The sequence below is a fragment of the Candoia aspera genome, chromosome 1 (assembly GCF_035149785.1).
Source record: "Candoia aspera isolate rCanAsp1 chromosome 1, rCanAsp1.hap2, whole genome shotgun sequence".
In the NCBI taxonomy this organism is placed as follows: domain Eukaryota; kingdom Metazoa; phylum Chordata; class Lepidosauria; order Squamata; family Boidae; genus Candoia; species Candoia aspera.
In genome coordinates this window covers 36,881,751-36,904,493 of record NC_086153.1, presented here as the reverse complement: position 1 = coordinate 36,904,493, position 22,743 = coordinate 36,881,751, and the positions used below count along the sequence as shown (strand labels likewise).

Here is a 22,743-nt window from a genome sequence, read left to right as displayed (position 1 = left end):
CTGCTCTAATGGTTTGCTTCTTGGAAAATGTGCAAGTTGATTACCTGTTTTTTCCTGAGTAGCTTACTGTGAGTGGCAAGAGACCAGTGATCAGAACATTTCCAGCTCTAAGCTGGCAGACACATCTCTTTAGGCAGCACGTGTTTGTGTGCAAGTCTCACAAATTCAGTACCTGAGATTTCCAATTAAATGGATTGAGTAGCAACGTTAGAAGCAACTTGTACCTAGAGGTGTGCAATATTTAGATCCAAAGCAGGCAAATAGGCTTCATACCCATCAAGAGTACCCTCAATGTACTCATCAGCAATCCCTTAAAGAAGCAGTACCTTTTTGGGGGCTTACACAATACCTATGTATGAGAAGTGGTAGTCTCCCCCAATCCCCAATTTTGTTGGGGCATTAATACTATAGGCCGTTAAACAGGTTTATTCATTCCAGTGTCCCAAATGAAATCATAATTAATAGCCAATCAATGAAAAATATTAAATAAAATGAGAGTTATAATGGCAATCAGTTAATAAGCAATTGACAATTTGTGGGAAATATAGCACAATGAGCTATTTGAAGCTAGCAGACAAAGCAAATAAGAACAGTAATCTCTAAGAATTTAGCTCATTATTCAGTTCAGTGAGAGAAAGGTAAGGGGTTCAAAGTTGCATATTCCACTTAATGAGAAAAAGATGAAGCTGGAATTGAGAGAGTGGTAGGAAAGGGTAAGGTTTCAAGAATCTGTCCACTTTACACAGTGTTCAGCCATAGGAGAAGGCAGAAAGAGAATCAGAATAGCAACTCTTGCCACAACAAAGAATGGAGGAATTTTGGATGCTTCCTGCTACAGCAAAGAAGGTGAGAAACTTACAGGATACAGCATTCACACACACACATACACGCTTAAGGGGGAGCACCTTTTGCACAGGCACCACTTTACTTAGAAATGGAGAATGAAATACAATGTTTCTAGACTGAAAGAGAGAAAGCAGGAGGAAAAACGAATATTTTTTCTTTTGTAACTTGTGAACAGAGTTCCTTCCTCCAACAGTTGGAGGAGAAAGAAGGTATGGGGTCCTTATCAGAAACTTCTTTGCCAGTGCTCTTCAGTTGTCTCTGTTCAGTGCACTTCTTGGTTTTCTGAAACCATGATTCTCCTGAAGCTGGGGACTCAGACCAGTTCAAAGCTTTGGTATTAGTACACTCCTCCTTTGTCTGATTTTAGATCCAGCTGATTAGATGATGCCAGCTGGATCTTCCAGGGTATGAAACCAAATTCAGCAAGGCTGCTTCAAAGACCCAGGAAGACTGTGCTTCCAAAGTTAAAGAAGACAACTTACTGGAGGGGTTGAGTTCAGCTCCTCTGGGGTCCAACAGCCTCCTTGGGGCTACACTGCAAGTCCAAGTCAGTGAAGGACTTTGATAGGCCTCTGCCCAGTCACGGGTCACAACAGCCAGGCTCCAGTACAGTCAGTGAGGGGGATCTGTCTTCAGAGGAACGCTACACAGAGAGCAATATAAACTGAAGTGATATGTCAGTCTTACAAATAAGTAAATGAAGAGGTTTCTCTCTGGGATAAGCAAAAGACTAACAGGTGAGTGGGAAAGCTTGGGACTGGCTGTCACTCTGCAGTTCTCTTAAGAGACTTCAGCTATGGAGAGGGAAAGAAGTGGAGTTTCCTTTTTTAATAGATTTCTGAATTCTACGTGGGAAAATGGGAGGCAAAAGAGGGGATGAAGGCTAAGGAAAGACAAAGAGAAAAAAAAGATGGGGAATGATTGGGCCAGGTGACAGTTCAGTTGGTCGTTTTCCATCTGGCCTGAAAAAAAGACTTGCCAGAAGGTTGATGGCCCTGAAAAGATTTTCCAGACTCCTTTTGAGAAACAAAAGAGGTTCCAAGGAAGAGTGGATGATTAATTGAAAGCATGTGCTTATTGCTCTGACTAACGAAAGAAATCACCCAGGAAGAATTTAAGGCTCTGGTGGTGTTACCTTATGTAGACTTCCTTTTGCTACATCTAGCACTGTTTTATCAGGACCCAGCAAACAGTAATGTGTATAGGAAATGCTGAGAGGAATGCCTGCAGAGTTTTAGTTTGGAAAGGACAATTACTGTACAGAGGGGGTCATTGGAGGCAACCCCCTTTTCTTCAAACTAAGGTGTTTTTCCCAAATAGCTGTGTCTGCCAGATCCTTTAGTGCATTAAGTGCATCAGTTTTACTTGAGAAGGGACCTGTTCCTGGAAATCACTTCTTGATTTTTTGGCTTGAATGTAGAATTAAGTTTGCAGAAACTTGGAACTAAATTGAGGGTACAGCTTAGAGGACAGGAGCAAATCAGGTAGTAAGTAATTTAAGGAGGTAGTGAAAGCACCCCCACCCCCATTGCCACCAGGATCTTGTTATTTGTGAAGGCCGTGTTCCAGCATTCGACCATGGATAATGAAATCACAGAGAATAAGACTCTGAGCCTATAGGGGTGGAGTTAGATTCTGGAACATTGGAAAATGGGAAAAAAATGCCCCAAATACAAGAAGCAATCAGAAATAAGTACTAGATACTGTACTTTTTTTTATTTTGAACAAAGTAGGAACACTGAAAATCACTGGAGGAATTGTATCTTAGATTCTGGCCAGCCTTACTAGCACAGAAAGGCTAAAACTACTTTTATTGAGATAGGTGTCATGAGTAAGGATGGCGAGCAGGGGGCTCCCATCCAGACTGTTAAGCGCATGCGTAGCACTGAGGAATTGGGCAGCCATTCAAAGAGACACAGATTGGGACCGCCTTAACCTTTGGGGTTTATATGTCTGGGTTTTTCCTACGCTTCTTTAGTTTGTTAGGATTCCTGTTATGTACTAGCAATAAAACATTAGAGACCAGTTCCTTGTCTCAGCGTGTTTCCTGGCTGTTAGGACAATAGGCTATAACAACAGAATCTTGCAAGCCTGATTGTGCTGTACTTCCTCCTCATCCTTATAGTTCAGTGAATTAAGGAGGTATCTGAGCCACTTCCAAGTGTTACCTGTCTGTTGTGAATGTAAAAGATCTCTCTCTCTCTCTCTCTCTCTCTCTCTCTCTCTCTCTCTCTCTCTCTCACACACACACACACACACACACACACACACCATTGCCCTGGCAACGGATCTTGCATATCTTCATCAAGGCCATTTTCATACTCTCTAGAATTCTGTACTTCTTTGCATGCACCAAATAGCAGACTGGAGGGCTGGTGATTTGCTTTGGCTAAACAATTTTTTTTTTCCAGGATAAAGGTTTTGGAAATGTTCTCCACACATAGATTTCATTCAGTGTTATCACGACTTATTGAGCCACCAACAGCTGAATCTATAAATGCATCAAAGATGCGGTTGCAGGATGTAGGAGCCTTAACGTCAGATGAAAACCTTACTCCCTTGGGACATCATTTGGCTTCCTTGCCTGTTGATGTGAGGCTTGGGAAATTAATGCTCCTTGGAACCATCTTTCGCTGTCTGGATCCTGCACTAACAATAGCAGCAAGCAGGGCTCACAAGTCACCTTTTGTAAGTATTATTATGACAATCTGGGCTTCCCAAACTGTGGGTTGTGACAGTTTCAAATGGAGAGGGCCATTTGGTCCTGCTTTACCTGGATATGGGCAGCCTTCTACTGAGCCATTGGTATCGCATGTAGATGTTGGAACCGTCCTTCAACAGTCTGGACTTGCAGCAACAGCTCCTGCAATAGATTCAACCTGCTCCTAAGCACCAGCTTAGCTAAGGTTGAGGTGTTCTTGCCTAGTCTCACCTTCTCCTTCCAAGGGTGGCTCTTTCTGGGTGTGTTTCTAGGAGGCATCCCACTGGGTCCTGGCACTGAGCCTGTGCACCTGTCTGGACAGCCCATGCTTGCCTTCTAACATGATGGACTGTGTTCTCCTGCAAGAAGTAGAAGTGCTTTGCTTGGGTTGCCTGTTTATTTGGGAAGCCCTGTTAAAATGCAGTCTGACAATAGCAACAAATCTTTATTAACACCTTTAGGCCAGAAAACACTACATAGATATACATACACCTAAAATTATTGATAAGACTAAACTGTTGGTATAAAAATACATTAAAATTATATAACCATGAAATTAGTATAACAATAATACAAATATCAGTGACAATCACCAGTATTAATGCTAATTTTTAGTCATAGGTGGGACAAATAGAATAGAGGCACAAAATTGGGCAACCTGGAAAGACACATGAGAGTCCTGGTCAGATAAAAGAAGTAACAGATAAGCATGGTGCTCTCTACCAGGGTAGTTCTTTAAAATTTCTTTTTTAATACAGATAGTCCTCACTTAACAGTAATTGGGACCAGAATTTCAATCGCTAAGTGATGTGGTCGTAAAGCATGACATTGTATGACCGTATTGCTTAGTGACAGCAATCCCGGAAATCCCCATTGCTCTCATTAAGTGAAAATTGCAGGTCGTTAAGCAAGGACCTCACATGACTGCGACGTGCAACTTCCTGCCGGCTTCTCCTAAGCAAAGTCAATGGGGCAGCCAGCTGAAAGTTGCAAATCCCTGCTTGCTCTTGAGCAGGCTAGAGGGTGAGTGAATACTAGGCGTGAGGCAGGGGGATGCTGCGGTGACTGCATGTGGGCTGGGGAGGGGGCTCTGTGCGCACTACAGACTACAAGATCACTGTGATCTCATACTCTGTAGCAGAGCTCCTCGGGAGAAAAAGCAGCGGGAGTGACTTGCAACCTTCCCTGCCGGCTTCCCCATTGACTTTGCTTGTGGGAAGCCAGCAGGGAAGGTTGCAAATATGATCACGTGACCACAGGATACTGCAATCATCGTAACCACTGCAATCTAGTAACCACAGGGGTGGTGCAATGGCCAGAACTTTGAGGGCCAGTCCTACTTACCCACTCGTTCAGCACTGTCACAACTTCAAACAGTCACTGAACAAGTGGTCGTTAACTGAGGACTATCTGCAGATGAATGTTTTCTGAGATTCCCTGTAAAGAGAGCAACAAAGAAACACGTGGCTTACGGAATCCACAGAGCGGTCCCCACATGGGCATGTATGCTGCTGAAGAGAGGTGTTGTTATAAGGACTGTGGAGGGTAGTGCTTCTTGACCTTTGGCTAAGAGGCCAAGTGTAGCCTGACAGTTTTATTAATGGGGGCAGTCAATTAACATATTATTTTACAGGGTCATAACAACACCCACTTTGAGAAGTTCATTCCTATTGATGCATAGAATTTAGATAAATTGTGGGCACCTCAGACTGAATGTTAATTTTAAATATATTAGTTGTGTAATGGAGCATTTTTATCAATTATAAAGATTTCTCCATGGGACAAAAGAGAGGAGGCATTCAAGAAAAAGCTAGAATTTTCCATAGGAAACAGTGATTATCTGGCTCTCCTCCAAGCATATAAGGTAAGACATAAAAAGTTCACTTTTAAATTATCTCAAGATCCATTCAGATCTTTGGGATTAAATAGTAAGGTGATATTTTAAATTTCCACTATTTAGGGGTGGTGCCTGTCTTCAAAAAAGAGCTTTCAAGCAAGTTACACATTTTGCAGACAAAACTTTTTATCAGAAAATGTTCTTCAGGTAACGTATTACTTTTATTTTGTGTTTTTACTTTTAAAAGTGTTTTGGTGGTCCTGTAAAATGATTTGTTCCACTACCTGCTTCTTGTTGTGCCGTATCTTTTTCCCTTGTATATTACCTAAAACAATTTTAGACCAGGTTTGTTTATGCTATTAATTCTATTTCATTTCATTATGCATCTGGCTCTGGATGGTGGACCTCATGGTTCCAGGAAAAAAAGATGGTAGATAATTTGCAGTTATGTAGAAGTCATATTCAATTTATATGGCTGATCAGCCTCCTCCTTTGTACCTCATTGTTGCCCCTTTTGAGAGTATGTTCTCAAAAAGCACCCAGTGTGGTGCGTGTTGCAAAGGAAGGTGCTGGGAAGAGACAAGATGAAATAATGCAAGTAATGGAATTTTGGTTGGCATTACTGATCTTCACATTGAGGAGCCTCTAGGAAACCACTGAAGATCATCAAGGTTGACAAGAAATAATTCAGAAATCATCACCTTTAGCCCCATATGGTTATAGCTGGGAGCAAACATACCGAGAGCCCAATAAATATGTATATATTTTCATTATACATTTATGTTTTTTTTATACCAGATAGATGTATTTTCCATGTATCTTCCAACCACAAAATTCTCTTTCTATCCCAGATGTGCTATGGTCAGAGTGAGCAAAATGAAGACATCCACAGGCCAGATATAGTCTATCAGTCTTCTGGGCTGATCTATTGGTGAACATCACCAGTTCACTCACTGGTATATGAAAAATGGGAATAAAAGAGTGACATTACTAAATTATTAGTTGCTGCTTAGAATGCTATTTTAAAATCCTATTCCTCATTCAAAGGTGTCTTTCTCCCCCATTTTGTAGGAAATGGCACGTTTAAAAAGGCAGTTTACTGAACTATTGTCAGATATTGGGTTTGTGAAAGAGGGGCTCCGAGCCAGAGACATAGAACAGAGATTTTCTCAAGGCGGGGATGGTGTTCTTGAAGCTACAGGAGAAGAGGTACCTGGAGTGGAAGTTTTTTAGTCTGCTACCTTTTGTACCTACCTTTCAATATTTCCTCTCCTTCTCAAACACTTTCCTTAAGTAAAGATGGTCATATTTTACCCAATTCCCATGTAACTATACTGATTATTTTGGAATACTTCCTTTCTTGTCAATATCTACTAGAGTGAAGATACTTTTCCAAATGCTCTGAGTATTGTGTGAAAAATCTTTTTTTACTCCTCAGCTAGAAAGCGCTCTCACTCTAGTATAGTGTTTCTCAACCTTGGCAACTTTAAGATGTGTGGACTTCAACACCCCTTGCTGGCTGGGGAATTCTGGGAGTTGAAGACCACACATCTTAAAGTTGCCAAGGTTGAGAAACACTGCTCAAGTATGAACATTATCTGTGTTTGGTCCAGCTGGTGGATTGATGAAGCCGAGTAATTGAAAACTTGTGACTTACATATGTAACATATTAAACATTAGGGATGTACCCCTGTTTATATTAATGATATTTTGATTGTAATTCTAACTTTATTAAGGCAGCTTGGCACTTTAAAATTGCGTGCTGACGTATGTTATTGGATAGTACAAAAATCCCAGAAAATTCAAAAACAAAAATTACAATATTAGAATTCATCTGCAGATAACTCATCAATCCCAAGATGTAACTAATAGGAAAACAGATCACTTAAAAGCAGTCTGTGTGAAGATCTATTGATATATTTATAAATTTCAGGGGATTGAAGATAAAAATTCTGATCAGGGATCAGAAGATGTGGCCCAGAATGTTTCCCCATCATCCTAAAACTTGTGATGATATGCACTACCTTCTTATTTTCAAACATACCTCTGTAATCATAAGATTGAGAAATCTCTTTTAAAAGATACATACATGATACTTGAAACGCTCAGGATTTCCTGCCATTTGCTGCATGCTGCACATTTCTGTGCCAATACCTGCACAAGTGACAGTCGTCATATTCTTAACTCACAGTATGTTATCTATGTCACAGGCAAATGCAAATGCAGAGAATGTCAAGTTGATATCAGCCATGTTATGTGCCGCTATGTATCCAAACGTAGTTCAGGTAAGCATATAATAGTAATCATCATCTGGTAGTATTTGTATCTATTTCCCTGTCTCTGGTCTGTGAAACGGGATTGCTTGTAACAGCATGGGGGATTTTAAGGGGGAATTTATACAAGAACTTCCTTTGAAATGTCATCCCTAAATTGACTAAGCTGTTGCCAACTTTAAGCACCAGGCTTAAAACAATTTTGGTCTCTTAGGCTTTCAGGATAATTCATTATTTTATTTCATATATATCTTCTATTCATGTTTATATATTAACAGTAAAGAAAATAAAACTGAATGCCAATTTTAGAGTTTTTCTTCATGTCCGATTGGTTCCTAACTCTCCAATGTTTGTAGCTTGTTTGCTGCTTGGCAGCTCACCCTTCCTCAGACATTTCATCACTCCTTTCTGCTTGGAACCTAATGCTCCAATCTTCCAGTGTAGGCATAGTGTTACTAATCACTTAACGATGTTTTTAATTCTCAGCAGGGCTCTTTTTCCCCACCCCACCCCACCCCACCCACCGTTTGAAACTAGAACCTAAAGCATATTTGCAGAAACCAGCACTGCAGTGTTTACTGGAATTTTCTTGCTTTGGATTGAGGTGGGGACAGTGGTTAGTGAATGATATGGCTTTGCAAGACCAGTCTGTGTTTATAGCTGCTTGGTTCTAGGCAAGTTTGGGATTAGAGGGCCTGGCTGAGGCTCAGAGAAGAGAAAGTACTAACAAAAGAGAAGTGGTTACTGACACAGTAGTGACTCCTGGGGGAGGAGGAAAAAAATGGCAATGTTAAAATCCATCATCTTAGTCCTAGAAATACATAGTGTTAGAAGTGAACAGCTGATGCTTAGAGCAATTTGCTTTCCAAATGCCATCCAGTGATTCCAGGGATGGGCTGGATTGGACTGATTTCACATACGTTGATCATGCTCATAACCACGATGGCCCAGTTATCTTGTCAAACAAAAGAATCCAGGCTGCAGCTTTGTAATATATGCTTTATGCATGCTACTACTAGGTTTGGAATAGATGAGGGGAGGGGGTATTCCCTGTAGGGTTTTTTTTTCTTTTCCTTTTAAATTCCACAATATGACCATGTTGCTTTAGTAAGGGAAAGCAGTTTGGTAGAAACTTCTACTATACAACTCTGTTGAAATTAACGGGGATTGCCTGTGAGTATTCAGTTCGCAATTTTTATTTACCATTTTAGATAAAAGTACCAGAAAGGAAGTATCAGAAGACTAGTAAAGGGGCTGATAAAGTGAATCCAAAACCTGAAGCACTGATGTTTGCTACAAAAAAACAGGGTTACGTTCACATTCATCCATCCTCTGTAAACTATCAGGTAATTTCTAACCTCCAGTCAGTAAAGTGTTCTGCCCAAACTTATTCTAGCACACACAGGCTCCTTCATGGAAGGAACAGCATAGAGAACATTTGGCAGTCCGTAGTGCAGTTGCCTGCTGTGAGCCTTGCTGAAATCTACTGGATAGGCATATAGGCACCAACACAAATACTGTGCATTAGATGTCTTTCTCTCCTTTCTCCTCCAGCTTACTACATCCATGTGAAGCCTGCCTAGAGGCTTCAAATATCACCTCCATGTCCTCTTCAGATCTGGCCACTTTATGCTGGCACAGAACAAATTTTTGCTAGCAAAATCTAAATGGCAGGTATATAGTATAGCACAGGTGATATCTGTGGAGCCAAACTTTTTGTTTTTGTTTGGAATGTCACTTGGGTATTATTTGGAATTCTGTATTTCAGATAAAGCACTTTGAGAGCCCCTACTTGGTGTACCATGAAATGGTAAAAACCAGCCGGGTATTTGTTCGAGATTGCAGCATGGTGTCGGTGTACCCACTTATCTTGTTTGGAGGAGGCCGTGTGAACGTACAGCTCCAGAATGGGGCATATGTTGTTTCCTTGGATGATGGGTGGATTCATTTTGTTGCAGCCTCACATCAGGTAAAGAATTAAGCAACTTGAGCAAATCCATCTAGTTTCTTCAAGCTGTTCTCCAAATGTTTTGGATTATAAATGTTGTAACCCAATACACTTAAGGACATCTTGGGAATAGTTGACAATTCTCATAATGGGGAAATTACTTTTATTTGCAGTAGTAGATGATGGTGTCTCATACTACGTTGTCCATCAATATAGGGAACAGATTCTGTTCCTTAAAGAAACCCCACTTCTAGACCATTTGGTCCCTGAAGCTGGAATGGATAAAATGTGTCTGTTCTAGGAGGCACTTACAATACAATGAGCAGCATTTTATCTAATTTTTAAAATTTCCTAAACTGATAGAAGGCCAGTTTCTTTCTTATGGCTCTATGATCTCAAAGTGGGTAGGTGATTTAAGAACAAAGCCTCCTTCATGAATATAGATGCATTCATTGCTTGAGAACCACCATTCTGCAGTTCACTGGCACAATACAGAGCAATATGGCACTCTGTATATTGCCTCATGCAGTAGTAATTGCAACATTGTACAGTAAGATAAATTATAATCACCATCAATGAAATATGCCTATAAAGTGGTTTTCTTGATATAAACAACGTAGAGGGTTCATCCTCATACCATCCCTACCCTGGCTCTGAAATGTGTTGCTTACCATTTGTGGAAGGCTCATGATGGAATTGCCATCTTGCAGCCAGCCTGCCTGCCCCAGAGGTAGGCTTAGGCTGGATCAAAGAGACAGGGCAGTAAAGGTGTGTTTTCCAGCATCACGTGAAAGAGAGGCCTGAGGAAGGTCATGGTTTGCCTGCTACAGCATTACTCCCTCCCATTTGGATGTGGATTCTGGGCTTCCATAGCCATTTCTGCTTTAGCTGCCAGAGAGAACCAAGCCTTGCCCAACATCCAGAGGCGTTTGGTGGGATGGAGTTCTGATAGGAATAGTGACATTGAGGAATGGATTCTACCTTTGTGCTGTGCTTATGAAGTGTTTGGGGTGGCTGTTATTAGAAACCTCATCCAGAAGAAAAACTTTATTTTGGGTGCATATTTGTGATTTCAGGTGGCAGAACTAGTGAAAGAACTTCGCAATGAACTTGACCAGTTACTCCAGGAAAAAATTAAAAACCCCAGCATGGATCTGTGCACTTGCCCTCGAGGATCTCGTATTATCAGCTTGATTGTAAAACTTGTGACCACACAATAGCATTAGCTAGTGAGGATGGCTTTCTTGTAATGTTAATGACAGAATGAAATGTAGCACTGGCCATTGTACAGCTGTTATGGAAGTCTAAAGGAAAGTAAACATCCAACTAAAAAAACCCTGTTTTTTAAGTAGCCCAAAATAAGCAGTTTTAAAATCATGGTAGAAACTGATACATGTTAACACAAGGAGCTTGCATGTAAGTTTTCTTTTAAGTATCCTTTTGCAAAGCAAGGAATGAAAGGTAAGCATTCAGAAGATAATTCAGAGAGATTGCACATAAATTCAGTGTCTAATGATTCTTCTCTCATCACTTTTTCTGTCCAATAAAGGATTAACTCTTGTGACAATCTGGCTGTATATTAATTTGTCCTTGCTCTTCCCAAAAAGGCAGTGTATGAAACTTACCATAGCCAAGGTTTGTACATTGTTCTGTGTCCTAAAATGAATCCTCTCCAGTTTCAGTAGATTTGCATCTTTTTCATTTACTCAAATAATCAATGTAGGCTGCTAGAATTCAAATATGGTGATACAAGTTATGGAATAATTTTAGCATAAAATTGGCCTAGGCTTGCAAGATGACAAAGCTCTCACTTTACAGCTCTCATTATGACCATTTGTTTAGCCACAGTTTGGACTTACAAGTGTTAAACCCGACTTTCAACCAGTCCTCACACAACAGTAGCAGCGTTCCCCTGCAGTCACATGTTTGCAATCAGGCACTTGGCAACCGGTTCGCATTTACAACCATCACAGCACCCCACAGTCATATCATCGCCATTTTCAACCTTCCCAATGGGCTTTTTTGTTAAATTCTTATTCCTATTTTTGTTCAAGTTTTGTTATAACTTAAGTAAATCCTATCTTGTCTAGCATTATTATTTACCAAGTATGTTGGAAAAAGCAAATTTCAGAAGTTCACTTCAGTAGCTGAGCACTGGTTCTCACAAAATATAGAGTCAAAACTTGCACTGCTACAGCCAGAGGAAAGTAACAAGGTGAGATTTTCATAACAGCAGGGGTATCTAACCCTAAGTCAATGGACACATTTGGAATGTTAAAAGCATATGATAGGCACTTTCAAAAATGGTTGCTATGATTTTGGCTGTGGTTATTGACAGACAATACACATTTTCTTTTACTTTATTTTATTTATACAAAGCAACTTTCCAAGAACTCAGTGGGGGGAAAAAGTCAAATTATTTTCATATGAAAATACAACTAGCACAACTGCTACAATTGCTATTTGTACACAAAACAATATGTAATTTGGAAACGCTGGCTGACTATGACCATCAACCATTAAACATGCCTACTTTTTATAAAACTACCATATCTTTTAAGTGTAATTAGATCTATATACCTCCCTGCTGAAGTGCAAGATAACTTTGAATCAATCCTTGAACTCTACACAAAATTATTTCATTAGAACTATTGCAATCTTCTGGTCCATATGGGGGATCAATGGTTAATACACCTGCCACACACAGTTGTGTTTGTGGCTCTCCTTGTTCTCTTACAGGGATGTGGTTTTTCTCCAGCCAATTCTTCAAGCAGTTTTTCTTTCTGTCCAGTTCTTCTTGATTATAAGTTTGGCTTTTTCCAGCGATGAAGAGGTGTCCAAGTTTTTCTTTAATTTCATCATCTCTTTCAGTCACTATTTCAATATCCTGCACAGCATGTCCTAAAACAACTAAAACAGACACTTTCCCATTCTCAAGGGGATTTGCCAGAAGAATGCTGTCAAGAATAAGAGATTCATGTAAGGTTTGATAAACTAGAGGATGGTATTTTAAGTTATCGTATTTCTATTTGGCTTTTCCATGCATACTAGCCCTAAAAAAATCAGTCTTTGGATACTGATGTTGTATCAAAAACATTTAGGTCAGAATGTAACAGCTGCTTTCCCAATGAAAGAACCTGTGAAATTGCTATGGTGTTACCAGCTGTCCCGCAAGTTACCCAACAAATCTGTGGGGGCTGGAGTTATTTTATTAGCAATCCTTGAAGTCTGTAATAACTAGCTCAAGATCAGAAAAAGCTGGAATAAATGAGGGCTGTCCATTTGTACTCATATTTCAATCATATATACTGTACATGTGTGTTGCATGTTTGGTACAATTATTTTTCATGAGACCACATTTTCTAACAATAGCTAACATCATGCTAAGGTGTAAGGTCAATTACTATCAATTTTACATATAATTTAAATATTCTTATACCAAGTGCTAATACTGTGCAAATCCTTTGATGAAACACTTTGGTCATGAGCAAAGTACCCCACAGCTTTGCTCCTTAAAGCCATGAAGATGTTGTTTCAAAGCCTGTCACAGTACCTTTTAGTTCTGAGGTCTTTTGTGTATGCCATGCTTCATCAGCTATCCCAAAGGATGCCCTTCAGTGCATGCACAAACACTTGCCAGATTATTTCAGATTTGAACCTGATGAGTCACCGGAACTTAGATTTAGAGTTTCTTAACATAGTATTTTGATTTATTTTAGTTTTCTAATTCTTTAAGATAATTTTAGATCATATCTTACTAATCGTTTTTCTGTTTTCTATATATACAAATGTAAGATAGTTACTATTACATATTTTGACTGTATCTAGCCTTAGGGCTGTAATAAATGTGGTATTGTTCTTGACAACATAGAACAAATTTACTCACATCTGGTCACCACTTGTTAGTTATAACCATTTTTTCCTGAATAGATTATCTTCATATTTACAAATTCTATCCAGACAGAAATATTAAATATGGTTGTTTAAAATGTTTGTATTAAGATTTCATTTGTATCCTATTTAGGCACACAATCCCCCATTTTAATTTGCTTTTAATTTTATACATTATAATCATTCACCCCCTTCATTCTCCCTTAACACACCATTCTTTCTCTGAACAATACTTTAAAAAAGTATTTCTATGAAGAATGCACTGGTACATACTTGGCAGAAACTGGGTCAACCGTTAAAACCCATCCTTTGTACTGGTGTTTCTCAGCAGCCTGTACTTTGACTTCTTTATCCACAAAAGCCAGCCATTCCAAAGGAGACTTCCTTTGCCATTCAGTCATATTTCCTTCTTACTGAACCTAATGAGAAAACAAACATCATTGCTAGCAGTATCCTCTCCCGTCCTATTAAGAACTCCTGCCTATTCTGTAATTAAGAACAAAATAGCCCTAATGGATCAAGCCAAAGTCCATATTAGTCCAGTATTGTGTCTTACAATGGCCAACAGCTGCCTATGAAATGCTCACAAGTAGCAGTTATATCCCTCCCCTACTGTTGTTCCCCTGACATTGATATTTGGAATGCATGCTACCTGCAGCCCAGTGATAGTATTAAATCTCAAGATTAATAGCTCTTGATAGACCTGCCCTTCAAAAACATATCCAGTCCTTTCTTAAAGACCAGTCATCACTGCATTTTACAGATGTCAAAGACTTTTGAAAATCCAAGTGTTACAAAGTCACCTCCATCTATTTGTGCACTTTAAAAACATTCATAAGATGGTGAAGCAGGATTTACTTTTGCAAAATCCATGCTGACTTTTCTTTAAAGAGGCTTATTTTTCCTTTGATTACTCTTTCCACTAATTTACCTTTACCAGCCTATCATTTCCAGGATCTCCATGTGTCCCTTTTTAAGAATTGCTGCCACACTGGCTACCTTCCAGAAGAAGATTGGACAAGTTACACATTTTTGCTAGGATATAAACAATTCTACATTTCAGTACTTTAAAAACTCTTGGGGGAATGCCTGCCTTGTTGACTTCTTTCTGTACAGTCTTTCAAGATGTCTTAGAATATCTTCTCTTAGTAGCTTACTTTGCTTTAGCAATTCCAGTTCCCTGAGAAAATCAATGCAGGCTCAGGAACTTGTCCTACATCTTCTATAGTAAAGCCAGATGCAAAGAATTCAGTTTCTTTGCATGGTCCATAAGAATCCCTTTCACTCCTTTCTCATTTAAAAGTCCAACCACTAGCCTGGCTGGGTTTTTTTTTGTTGGTTTGTTTATTTCAAATATATTTAAATAACTTTTTATTGGTTCTCTTCAGTTTTATTTATTGATTTGGTGCCACCCAACTTTAAATGACTCTGGGCATTTTCTAGTTTATTGTTAGTTTATCAATTAATTTGTTAATTATTATTTGTCTTATATCCTGCCTTTCCTCAGGAGCTCAAGATGTATACATAACACTCCCTCCTCCCATATTTCCCCAGAACAACGCTGTGAGCTGAGCTGGACTGGAAGAGAATGACTGTGCAGGTCACCCAAGTGACAGTACTTAACAGAGTGGAGCAAAACTTGGGTTTCCTTGGTTGTAGCCCAACACCATAACCGCACTGGCTCTCTGTATAACTTTTTGCCATAAACTCAATTTTTCTTTTCTTTCACATTCCTCATAACCAATTCATTTGTTTTCTTCCAAAGCTTGGGGTCCTTTTGGTAGGGTAGGCTTTCCATTTCTTGAAGGAAACCTTCAGTCACTGACCCAAAATTTTGATAGCAAAAATACATAATGGCTTTCTCATTAATTTGTATAAGCACATTATACTCCTATCATAAGAAGGTAAAAGTACACCTATACATACATATTTACAAGAGGGGTAACTGAGTTCAACAGAACTTACTCCCAGGCAAATATGTATTGGATTGTAGCCTTCATCTGACCTGCTGCCTCAAAATAAACTAATTTTATAAATTACTACATTAGTTTATAAATGTAGAACTGAATTGCACTCTCAGTCACAGGAACAGCAACAAGATGTGTCCATAATGCTATAAATTTCTGGAACTAAACCGAGGAGGTTATTGATACCAACTGAGGCTCTTTTTACCCCAAAGCAAAGTAACGGTAGCAGGAAGATTTAAAACCCTACTTTCTAAATTATGAACAGCTGCACATAGACTGAGTCAAATGACAACATTCTTGAATCAGGTTATGTTTTAAGATACACAGATTTTATACCGCAGGTATAAAGATTCACAGTCAACCTTGGGTCAGTCACTATTTCCCAGCAATTCACCTCACGGATTTCTTTTTGGAGAATAAGGCGAGAACGCCCCATATACTTCGAATTCTCCCAAGAAAGGCAGGGTATAAATACAGTAAAGTAACAACAATAATTACGATTCTAGCAACAACAAATAGGAATTCGTATCATCGAAATCCCTTTGCTAAAAGATCTTCGGTACCGAAGACAGGTTGCGATATTATTCCATCGAGTAACCTTTCTGCAAGAGTACTATTCGTTAGTACTGAACAAGCAATGTTCCTAAGAGTATGGACCCCAATACATACATTAATTTCAGGTCCGAAAACCTGCAGTTACGAACATACCGTTTTGCCTCGCGGTTGTTATAGCCAAATCCATAAAAGGAGAGGGCGTTGATTAGAAAAGCTGGACTGCAGGACTACAGCTCTATTAGTTAAGCAAAGGTAGCACTCACCATGTACATCCTTAAAAGAAATTGCAATACGGACGTCCAGTTTCGGCAGCGGCCACGCACCCCGGAACAGCCTTTAAAGAAAGAGCCAGGCCACCATTTCTGGGCCCAGAATGCACCGCGCTTGGAAGTCTCTTTCCTCCCCTTCCGTAGCCGGATCTTTCTGTGGGATTTACTGAATCTCGAGACGGACGGGGCTGCGTGGAGGAAGTCCCTTAGAACATTATACTGCTTTATTTAAGTAGCATGGGATCTCTACGATTAAAGAAAAAGTTTTCAAAAACTGATTCACGGCGGAATTTTGTGCACGTTCTTCAATGCTTGGCCATCTGTTTCAGAGCAGAACTAGCAAATTACGAAGAGGCGATTCCGTTTCTGTGGTTACTTTCCCGTTACTCCATTTTTGCTCCGGATTTTTAGGATTCACCTTTTAAACGTCTTATCTTCTGGGCGGTATTATACATTGGCTATCTTATTTTGGATGAATTTGAAGGCTTTGTTCGTTATTTAAGCTGCTTCGTAAGGATAACTACTCTAAAGGTAAAAATAATGTTTCCTTTAGCTGGACCTTGAATTTTGGTGGTTTATGGACATTGTCTTGGCAACAGCAGGAAGTGGTTTTGCTTGGTCTTCTTTCGCAGCTCTTCCTGGTCTAGTCCAGAGTTGTGAAATTTTCTAGTGGTCTTCCATCCAGATACTAACTACGACCGGCGCTGTGTTATTTTTTTGGCATCAACCAAGATGGCACTGCTAACAAATAATTGAATATAGGCAAAGGTTCTGATAAATATTAGAGAAGTGAAGTCAAAGATGGGCTTTTGAAGAAATTAGTAACTTTGCTTTCCCTAACGCTCGACAAATTGTTAGAATTTCGAGCGATCCTCAAACGATTTTTAAAATACATATTAACGACTGCTGGCGAATATATCTATAGCAGCTGTACATCTCAAACGCCTTAAAACGGGCGATATTTTAAACACATCGCTTACGGGGCACTAATCACGCTCAAAATGGCGTCACACCGAATCTTCCGTCCTCTCCTCCCCTTTTTCAGCCTAACGTTACTATAGAAACACGAACTCTCTCTTTCCCGCCTCGCCCGTCAGCCGCGGTCTCTCAATGATAGTGCGCATGCGCATCAACGGCGCACTCTATATAAGGACCGCAACTTCGCATGCGCTCGGCGACGGTTGTTGTTTTTTCGTTGGCGTGAGGATGTCGCGCTATAGCCGTTATGGTGGAGGTAAGTGACGCGAGTTGAAGCGTGGTGGGAGGTGGATGTCATCTATATCTATGTTTCTATTCTCCGTATCTGTTGGTGTAATTTCACTTTTTTGTCGGTGCTAAGCTGTATCTACAATCATGTTAAGGCCCATTGAGAAATGACCCGGCGCCATTTTGCACATGTTATAGTCGCTGGATGTACCGAGGTGAACTTCCTTTGACTCGGAATTATTAAGCGTAAATGCGCAGATGCGCTGCTGGATTGCTTGAGGAACCTTTGTAGTGGAGGCAGGCAGGGACTTAATGGTTTAGCTTAATTTCCTTCTTCACTTTCTGTTAATGCTACTACCGGTGTGCGGGTAAAATGGAGGCGGTACTAAAGATGGCGGCGCCCGTGATCGGCGGGGCTGGAAGGTGGTGGGGGAAGCCGCGGGAGCGGGCGAGCTTGCAATGAGGCGGCCGCGTGTGTCCACCGTCTGGAGGCGGTGGCGGAGTGCGCACGCGCGCGAATGAGCATGAGCGCCGCTTTGCCTTGTGATTCAGCGGCTTCCTGGGCCCGAGTGGGTGGAGTAGTTGGGCTGGTGCGCCCTGTGCGAGCGAAGGACAGCTACTTTTCTACTTTCGTTTTTTTCTGGAAACCCAACCAGTGCACGGAGACCATAAATAAATCAAATGCTGTAAAACGAAGAGTAACGTTAATAGGGCAGTGGTGAGCACAAAACCTGAAAACTGTACTACATCCAGTGTACTAAGAGGCACAGTTTACAGGAAGTAGATAGCTTAGTTAAATTCATCTGGAAGATTATTCACGTTTTAAAATCAGTGTCTTCAACTATAATAGAACTTATGCTCCATTAAGTATGTTTTTTCTTCCTGAACTAATCTTAAAAGACAACTAAAACTAGTTTTTATAATTGCTATTTTTGCAGAAACGAAAGTGTATGTTGGCAACTTAGGAACAGGTGCTGGTAAAGGAGAACTTGAAAGGGCTTTCAGCTACTATGGACCCTTACGTACAGTGTGGATTGCACGAAACCCTCCTGGATTTGCATTTGTTGAATTTGAAGACCCACGAGATGCTGAAGATGCTGTTCGTGGTCTAGATGGAAAGTAAGTGGGAATACAAGTTTGTTATTCAGGAAATAATTTGCCTTTTTGTAGTGGGATTAGGTATGCTGACTGAACTGCTTTACTTTCGTAGGGTGATATGTGGTTCCAGGGTTAGAGTGGAGTTATCAACTGGTATGCCTCGTAGGTCTCGCTATGATAGACCCCCAGCGCGGCGACCATTTGATCCTAATGATAGATGTTATGAATGTGGTGAGAAAGGTCATTATGCTTATGACTGTCATCGCTACAGTCGTCGGAGAAGAAGCAGGTATGTGTAGATACAAGCAAGCTGTCTTTAATAATTAACTGTAGTTTTTGGTTAGAAAAAAAGGAAATAAAGCACCATTTTAATAATAATGTAATTATATAGGTATGTTACATTTGTTTATATTTTGTATTAAAATGTTAATATGTTAATAATCAACCTGGTCAAAACCTTTCAGGTTTCTTCGTTTGAGTCAGTCGCCTTGATTCAGAATGTCACGAGCCTTAAGATTTCATGCTGAGGCGCCTTGCAAATCCGACAATTAAGATCCTCCTAGACCTTGAGGTGATCAGCATAAGAGGCCAGATCCCCTCGAGCCATCTACACCTAGCTTCACCTTATTCTTTAAAGGGCAGAAAAATTGAGACGGTGATCGCCGTAACAGTAAATTTGGCTTTCAATTGGGCCCCCCTCCGGTTTAAAAAGAGGAACACCAGATTGACCACATTCCCACCTAGAAAAATCTTCTTGCGTCAATCAAGCCTCACCTGGCTCATTTGGCTGTCAGTTTGATCGTCGTTAGATTGAAGAGAACACCTAGATGCAGCGATCGGCTATAGATACTTCTAGACCGTCTAGATCTGCTAGACCTTGGGCCAAAGAGGGTCGACCTGCAAACTTGCAAGGTTTATTTTAAATACACATTACAGTGTTTTATATTATGATGTAATTCTAAAATGTTATAGTTTAACATCTTTGTTAGGTAGTAAAAATACTCAAGACAAGGCCCTGAATTTTTCATCTGACAGACACTAATTTTTAGATAGCTGATGTTTTGGCTTCAGCGAAGGCTCACATGCTAATTGTTGAGTGTGTGGTCTAATTTTTTTTCCTCTAACCTAAAACTAGGTCACGGTCTCGGTCTCATTCAAGATCCAGAGGAAGGAGATATTCTCGCTCACGCAGCCGAAGTCGTGGCAGGAGGTAAGCATTTACGTCAGTAGACTGCTCTAGCTTAATAGGCAAAGAACAGTATAACTGTAAGCCTATTTCTTTTTAGATCCAGGTCAATATCAGCTCGCAGATCTAGATCGTTGTCTCCTCGTAGATCCAGATCTGCTTCGCCACGTAGATCCCGTTCAGGTTCCTTAAAGAGATCAAGGTAATTTGGCTAACAATGAATGTGAAATAGACATTTCTTAGATTTTGAATGCTGTAACTTTATTTGTATGTGTGCATTAATTAAATCAGGCCAGCTATCAGCATTTTCGTGAATTTTACCAGACTCAGCAGTATTAACACAATTAGTTAGCCCTTGTTATCTGTGGTTTCACATATTTACCATTAAGAAACTAGACCTAATAGGTTTTAGCATGTCTGTCTTTTTGTCTGGTTTTTGTTACTTTATATGCAAAGTAGTGGATTATCTTTTTGCATGTGTGCAGATTGCATTTGTTAAGGGTTAAGTCATCAGTGCAGTGTTCCTCTACTCTTGTTGCAGTATCACAATGAATCTCTAGCTCAGCCAAATGTAATGCTGAATGTGGCAGCTGGCTTTTGGAGTAGTTTGGTGATTGAGAGGGCTCACTGTACATAGCTTGTGCTGGCTTTCCTGCTTTGGGGGGCTCTTAGGTCACACTGCTGAGCTGTACTATTCCTCACAGATTGCTTATTATGATGAGAGTGAACTGCAGGTGCTCTTGAGATCAGAACATCCACTGGCACAACTGAGAGATCGCCATTAGTAGTTGCAGGCAGCACTAGCGTCCAGTGGTATGTGAAACCTCTCCACTGATACAATGAAAGAGAAATAGAACATAAAAGTGAGCATCAGTGGAAAAACTCCACCACTTTGAAGAAAGCAAACCATGTGAAGCCTTGCAACTAGACTGACCCAGATCTGTGCCTGAGAAGGAACAAATACTGTTACGCTTCCAAATGACTGCTGAGAAGAAATGCTTGTGGAAAGAGAGCCATCTCTTTCCCCGAGTTCTATAGATTCAGAGTCCTATAATTTGCAGTTTTCTGCTGTTTTAAACTGAAAAGAACCCCTGGAAATATCAATGGTTACCTCTACATTATAGCTGTCTCTCTAGAATCTTACTTCAATGATGCATTAATATTACTATTAATCCAAGTAATACTCTGGAATAATTAGGTAGTTTGGCCTGTATGAATATTCAGGAGCTGGAGCACCACGGGATTGAATTTGTTTTTCTTTTTTTTTAATCTCAGGTCCCGATCACGATCCAGGTCGCGGTCAAGGTCCATTTCACGTCCCAGAAGCAGGTAAACTTCCATTTATGGACATTTAAAGCAGCAATTAGTAATAACCTGAATTAAATGTGAGCTTGGCTCTGAATAGCTAACCTAAATGATTCTTACAAAGTTTAGCTTAATTAGAAACACTAGATGCTTTGCTTATTTAGCTTTTGCTGTATTTGAAGGAAAACGGCCTGTCTTTTTGTATACGTACATGCACACATGTACAATTTATTGTATGAAGACTTTATTATGTACTCCGTACTTATTGGAAGTCCTTTTGGTTCTAAGTATATGATATAGAAATAACAGTTGCAAAATGTTCCTTACTGTCAGATCAAACCTGCATTTTGTAAAGTAGGAATCATAACTGTAAAATGGAGTAGTCGGAATGTTTGTTAACACTAATCGAAGTTAATTGATATTTCAACAGCCGCTCTAAATCACGATCACCATCTTTAAAGAGAAGGTAAGTTGAATCTGCAGGTTGAATTATTATACTCTTGCATGGAGTTAACTAAGAAAAAGTAATTCATAGTAATGATTTCAGCATAGATGTGTGGAGGATGCAGATATATTACTGTATTGTGAGGCTCTTCATCTAACTAAAAAATAGTGATAGATACATAACAAAATTTTGCAAGTCTTCCCAGTTTGAATTAGTATTCAGAGCTACTCTCCAAAATGGGAAGTTCTTATGTGTATTAAATCAATGAGCACATTATCATGGCTGTGTTAATGGACAATAAACTTAAATGGCTCATAGTCAGACTGAGAAGGTATAGAATTACAAATGACCTTGAATAAACTTTGGGAGTAACTGCTATACTGCAGAATAATCTATATTTTGAATGGCAGCTGTTATCCAAGCAGAATAAATCTGAATTTTTAGTTAACCCAAATTAGTAATGTATTTAAAAGCATTTTACTTGATTTAATCTTAAGTCTTGCTTTTTCAGTTTTGATATGAGCCATTTATATCCATTCTCCATTAACTCACGGTAAGTATGCTGCTTCTTGAATGCCTTGAAAGCTTGGCAATACGTTACTGTGGGAAAGGGGCTGCATGAATTGTGGGGAGTTTGCTTTGGTACTTAACATTAAAATTTTATATGATTTCCACTCTAACTAACATGCTCTTTTAAAAGATAACCCAAATAATTAGATATTAGGATTATAATTATTGCTCTAGAATTAGTAACGGGCCTGATTATAACAACACTAATCTATTAATCTGGTCAAACTTTATTAAATTAACTTCTTGTGACTTGGTTTCTCCTCCCTCTTTTTTTTATTTCTAGTCGCTCACCATCGGGAAGCCCTCGAAGAAGTATCAGTCCTGAAAGAATGGATTAGAATGACAAAGAACGTGTTAGGAAAAGTTTTGTTTACGTAATTTTAAGGGATTTCTTTATTGAGAAATGTAAGGATTTAGTTGACTGAAGAAAATCTTTTTTTAGGGTTAATGCAGCAAGGATTTGGAACTTTTAGCAAAATCTGTAAAAGCTGCTCCAGTAGACTATAGTGCACAATTTCTTGTATGTAATAACATCCTATGACCTGAAAAGTGTCTTTTTATGGGCACATGAAATAAAATGTGTTTCTAACTTTGCTATAATGTTATCTGCTTCTGTTAATACTCAAGTGCATGTTAAAAGCAAGCT

General features: G+C 39.6%; 3 protein-coding genes across 5 annotated transcripts in view; 2 read left to right on the top strand and 1 right to left on the bottom strand.

Annotated features, from left to right (window-relative positions):
• Positions 1-11,401, top strand: part of DHX57 (DExH-box helicase 57) — a 43,570-nt gene extending 32,169 nt beyond the window's left edge. For both annotated transcript variants that reach the window (XM_063301978.1, XM_063301984.1), the window contains exons 16-23: positions 3,258-3,534; positions 5,316-5,411; positions 5,508-5,591; positions 6,456-6,593; positions 7,595-7,669; positions 8,869-9,003; positions 9,426-9,626; positions 10,682-11,401. In XM_063301978.1, the coding sequence (XP_063158048.1) occupies positions 3,258-3,534; positions 5,316-5,411; positions 5,508-5,591; positions 6,456-6,593; positions 7,595-7,669; positions 8,869-9,003; positions 9,426-9,626; positions 10,682-10,825 (1,150 nt within the window). In that variant the 3' untranslated portion in view covers positions 10,826-11,401. The remainder of the gene's footprint in view (positions 1-3,257; positions 3,535-5,315; positions 5,412-5,507; positions 5,592-6,455; positions 6,594-7,594; positions 7,670-8,868; positions 9,004-9,425; positions 9,627-10,681) is intronic.
• A 550-nt stretch (positions 11,402-11,951) lies between these two features.
• GEMIN6 (gem nuclear organelle associated protein 6) lies at positions 11,952-16,375 on the bottom strand. Its single transcript, XM_063301952.1, has 3 exons — positions 16,282-16,375; positions 13,770-13,915; positions 11,952-12,562 (listed from the first exon to the last, which is right to left on the bottom strand). The coding sequence occupies exons 2-3, from the start codon at positions 13,895-13,897 to the stop codon at positions 12,178-12,180; spliced, it is 513 nt and encodes a 170-aa protein (XP_063158022.1). The 5' UTR covers positions 13,898-13,915; positions 16,282-16,375; the 3' UTR covers positions 11,952-12,177.
• A 995-nt stretch (positions 16,376-17,370) lies between these two features.
• Positions 17,371-22,691, top strand: SRSF7 (serine and arginine rich splicing factor 7). 2 transcript variants are annotated; one of them, XM_063301960.1, is made up of 9 exons: positions 17,371-17,521; positions 18,432-18,612; positions 18,704-18,880; positions 19,727-19,801; positions 19,878-19,979; positions 21,053-21,106; positions 21,513-21,548; positions 22,039-22,080; positions 22,381-22,691. In XM_063301960.1, exons 1-9 carry the CDS (start codon positions 17,398-17,400, stop codon positions 22,433-22,435), a joined length of 846 nt encoding a protein of 281 aa, XP_063158030.1. In that variant the 5' UTR covers positions 17,371-17,397; the 3' UTR covers positions 22,436-22,691. The 2 variants fall into 2 exon arrangements, with proteins under 2 accessions (XP_063158030.1, XP_063158037.1); XM_063301967.1 differs by lacking the exon at positions 22,039-22,080 and having other exon boundaries at positions 19,878-19,981; positions 21,046-21,106.
• Positions 22,692-22,743: the final 52 nt, after the last annotated feature.

Coding starts and splice junctions, on each gene's coding strand:
- SRSF7 (XM_063301960.1), top strand. CDS start 17,398: ATGATAGTGCGCATGCGCATCAACGGCGCACTCTATATAAGGACCGCA. Junction 21,107..21,512: donor ATTTCACGTCCCAGAAGCAG/GTAAACTTCCAT, acceptor ATATTTCAACAG/CCGCTCTAAATCACGATCAC. Junction 21,549..22,038: donor TCACCATCTTTAAAGAGAAG/GTAAGTTGAATC, acceptor TTGCTTTTTCAG/TTTTGATATGAGCCATTTAT.
- GEMIN6 (XM_063301952.1), bottom strand. CDS start 13,897: ATGACTGAATGGCAAAGGAAGTCTCCTTTGGAATGGCTGGCTTTTGTG. Junction 12,563..13,769: donor GTTGACCCAGTTTCTGCCAA/GTATGTACCAGT, acceptor TATTCTTGACAG/CATTCTTCTGGCAAATCCCC.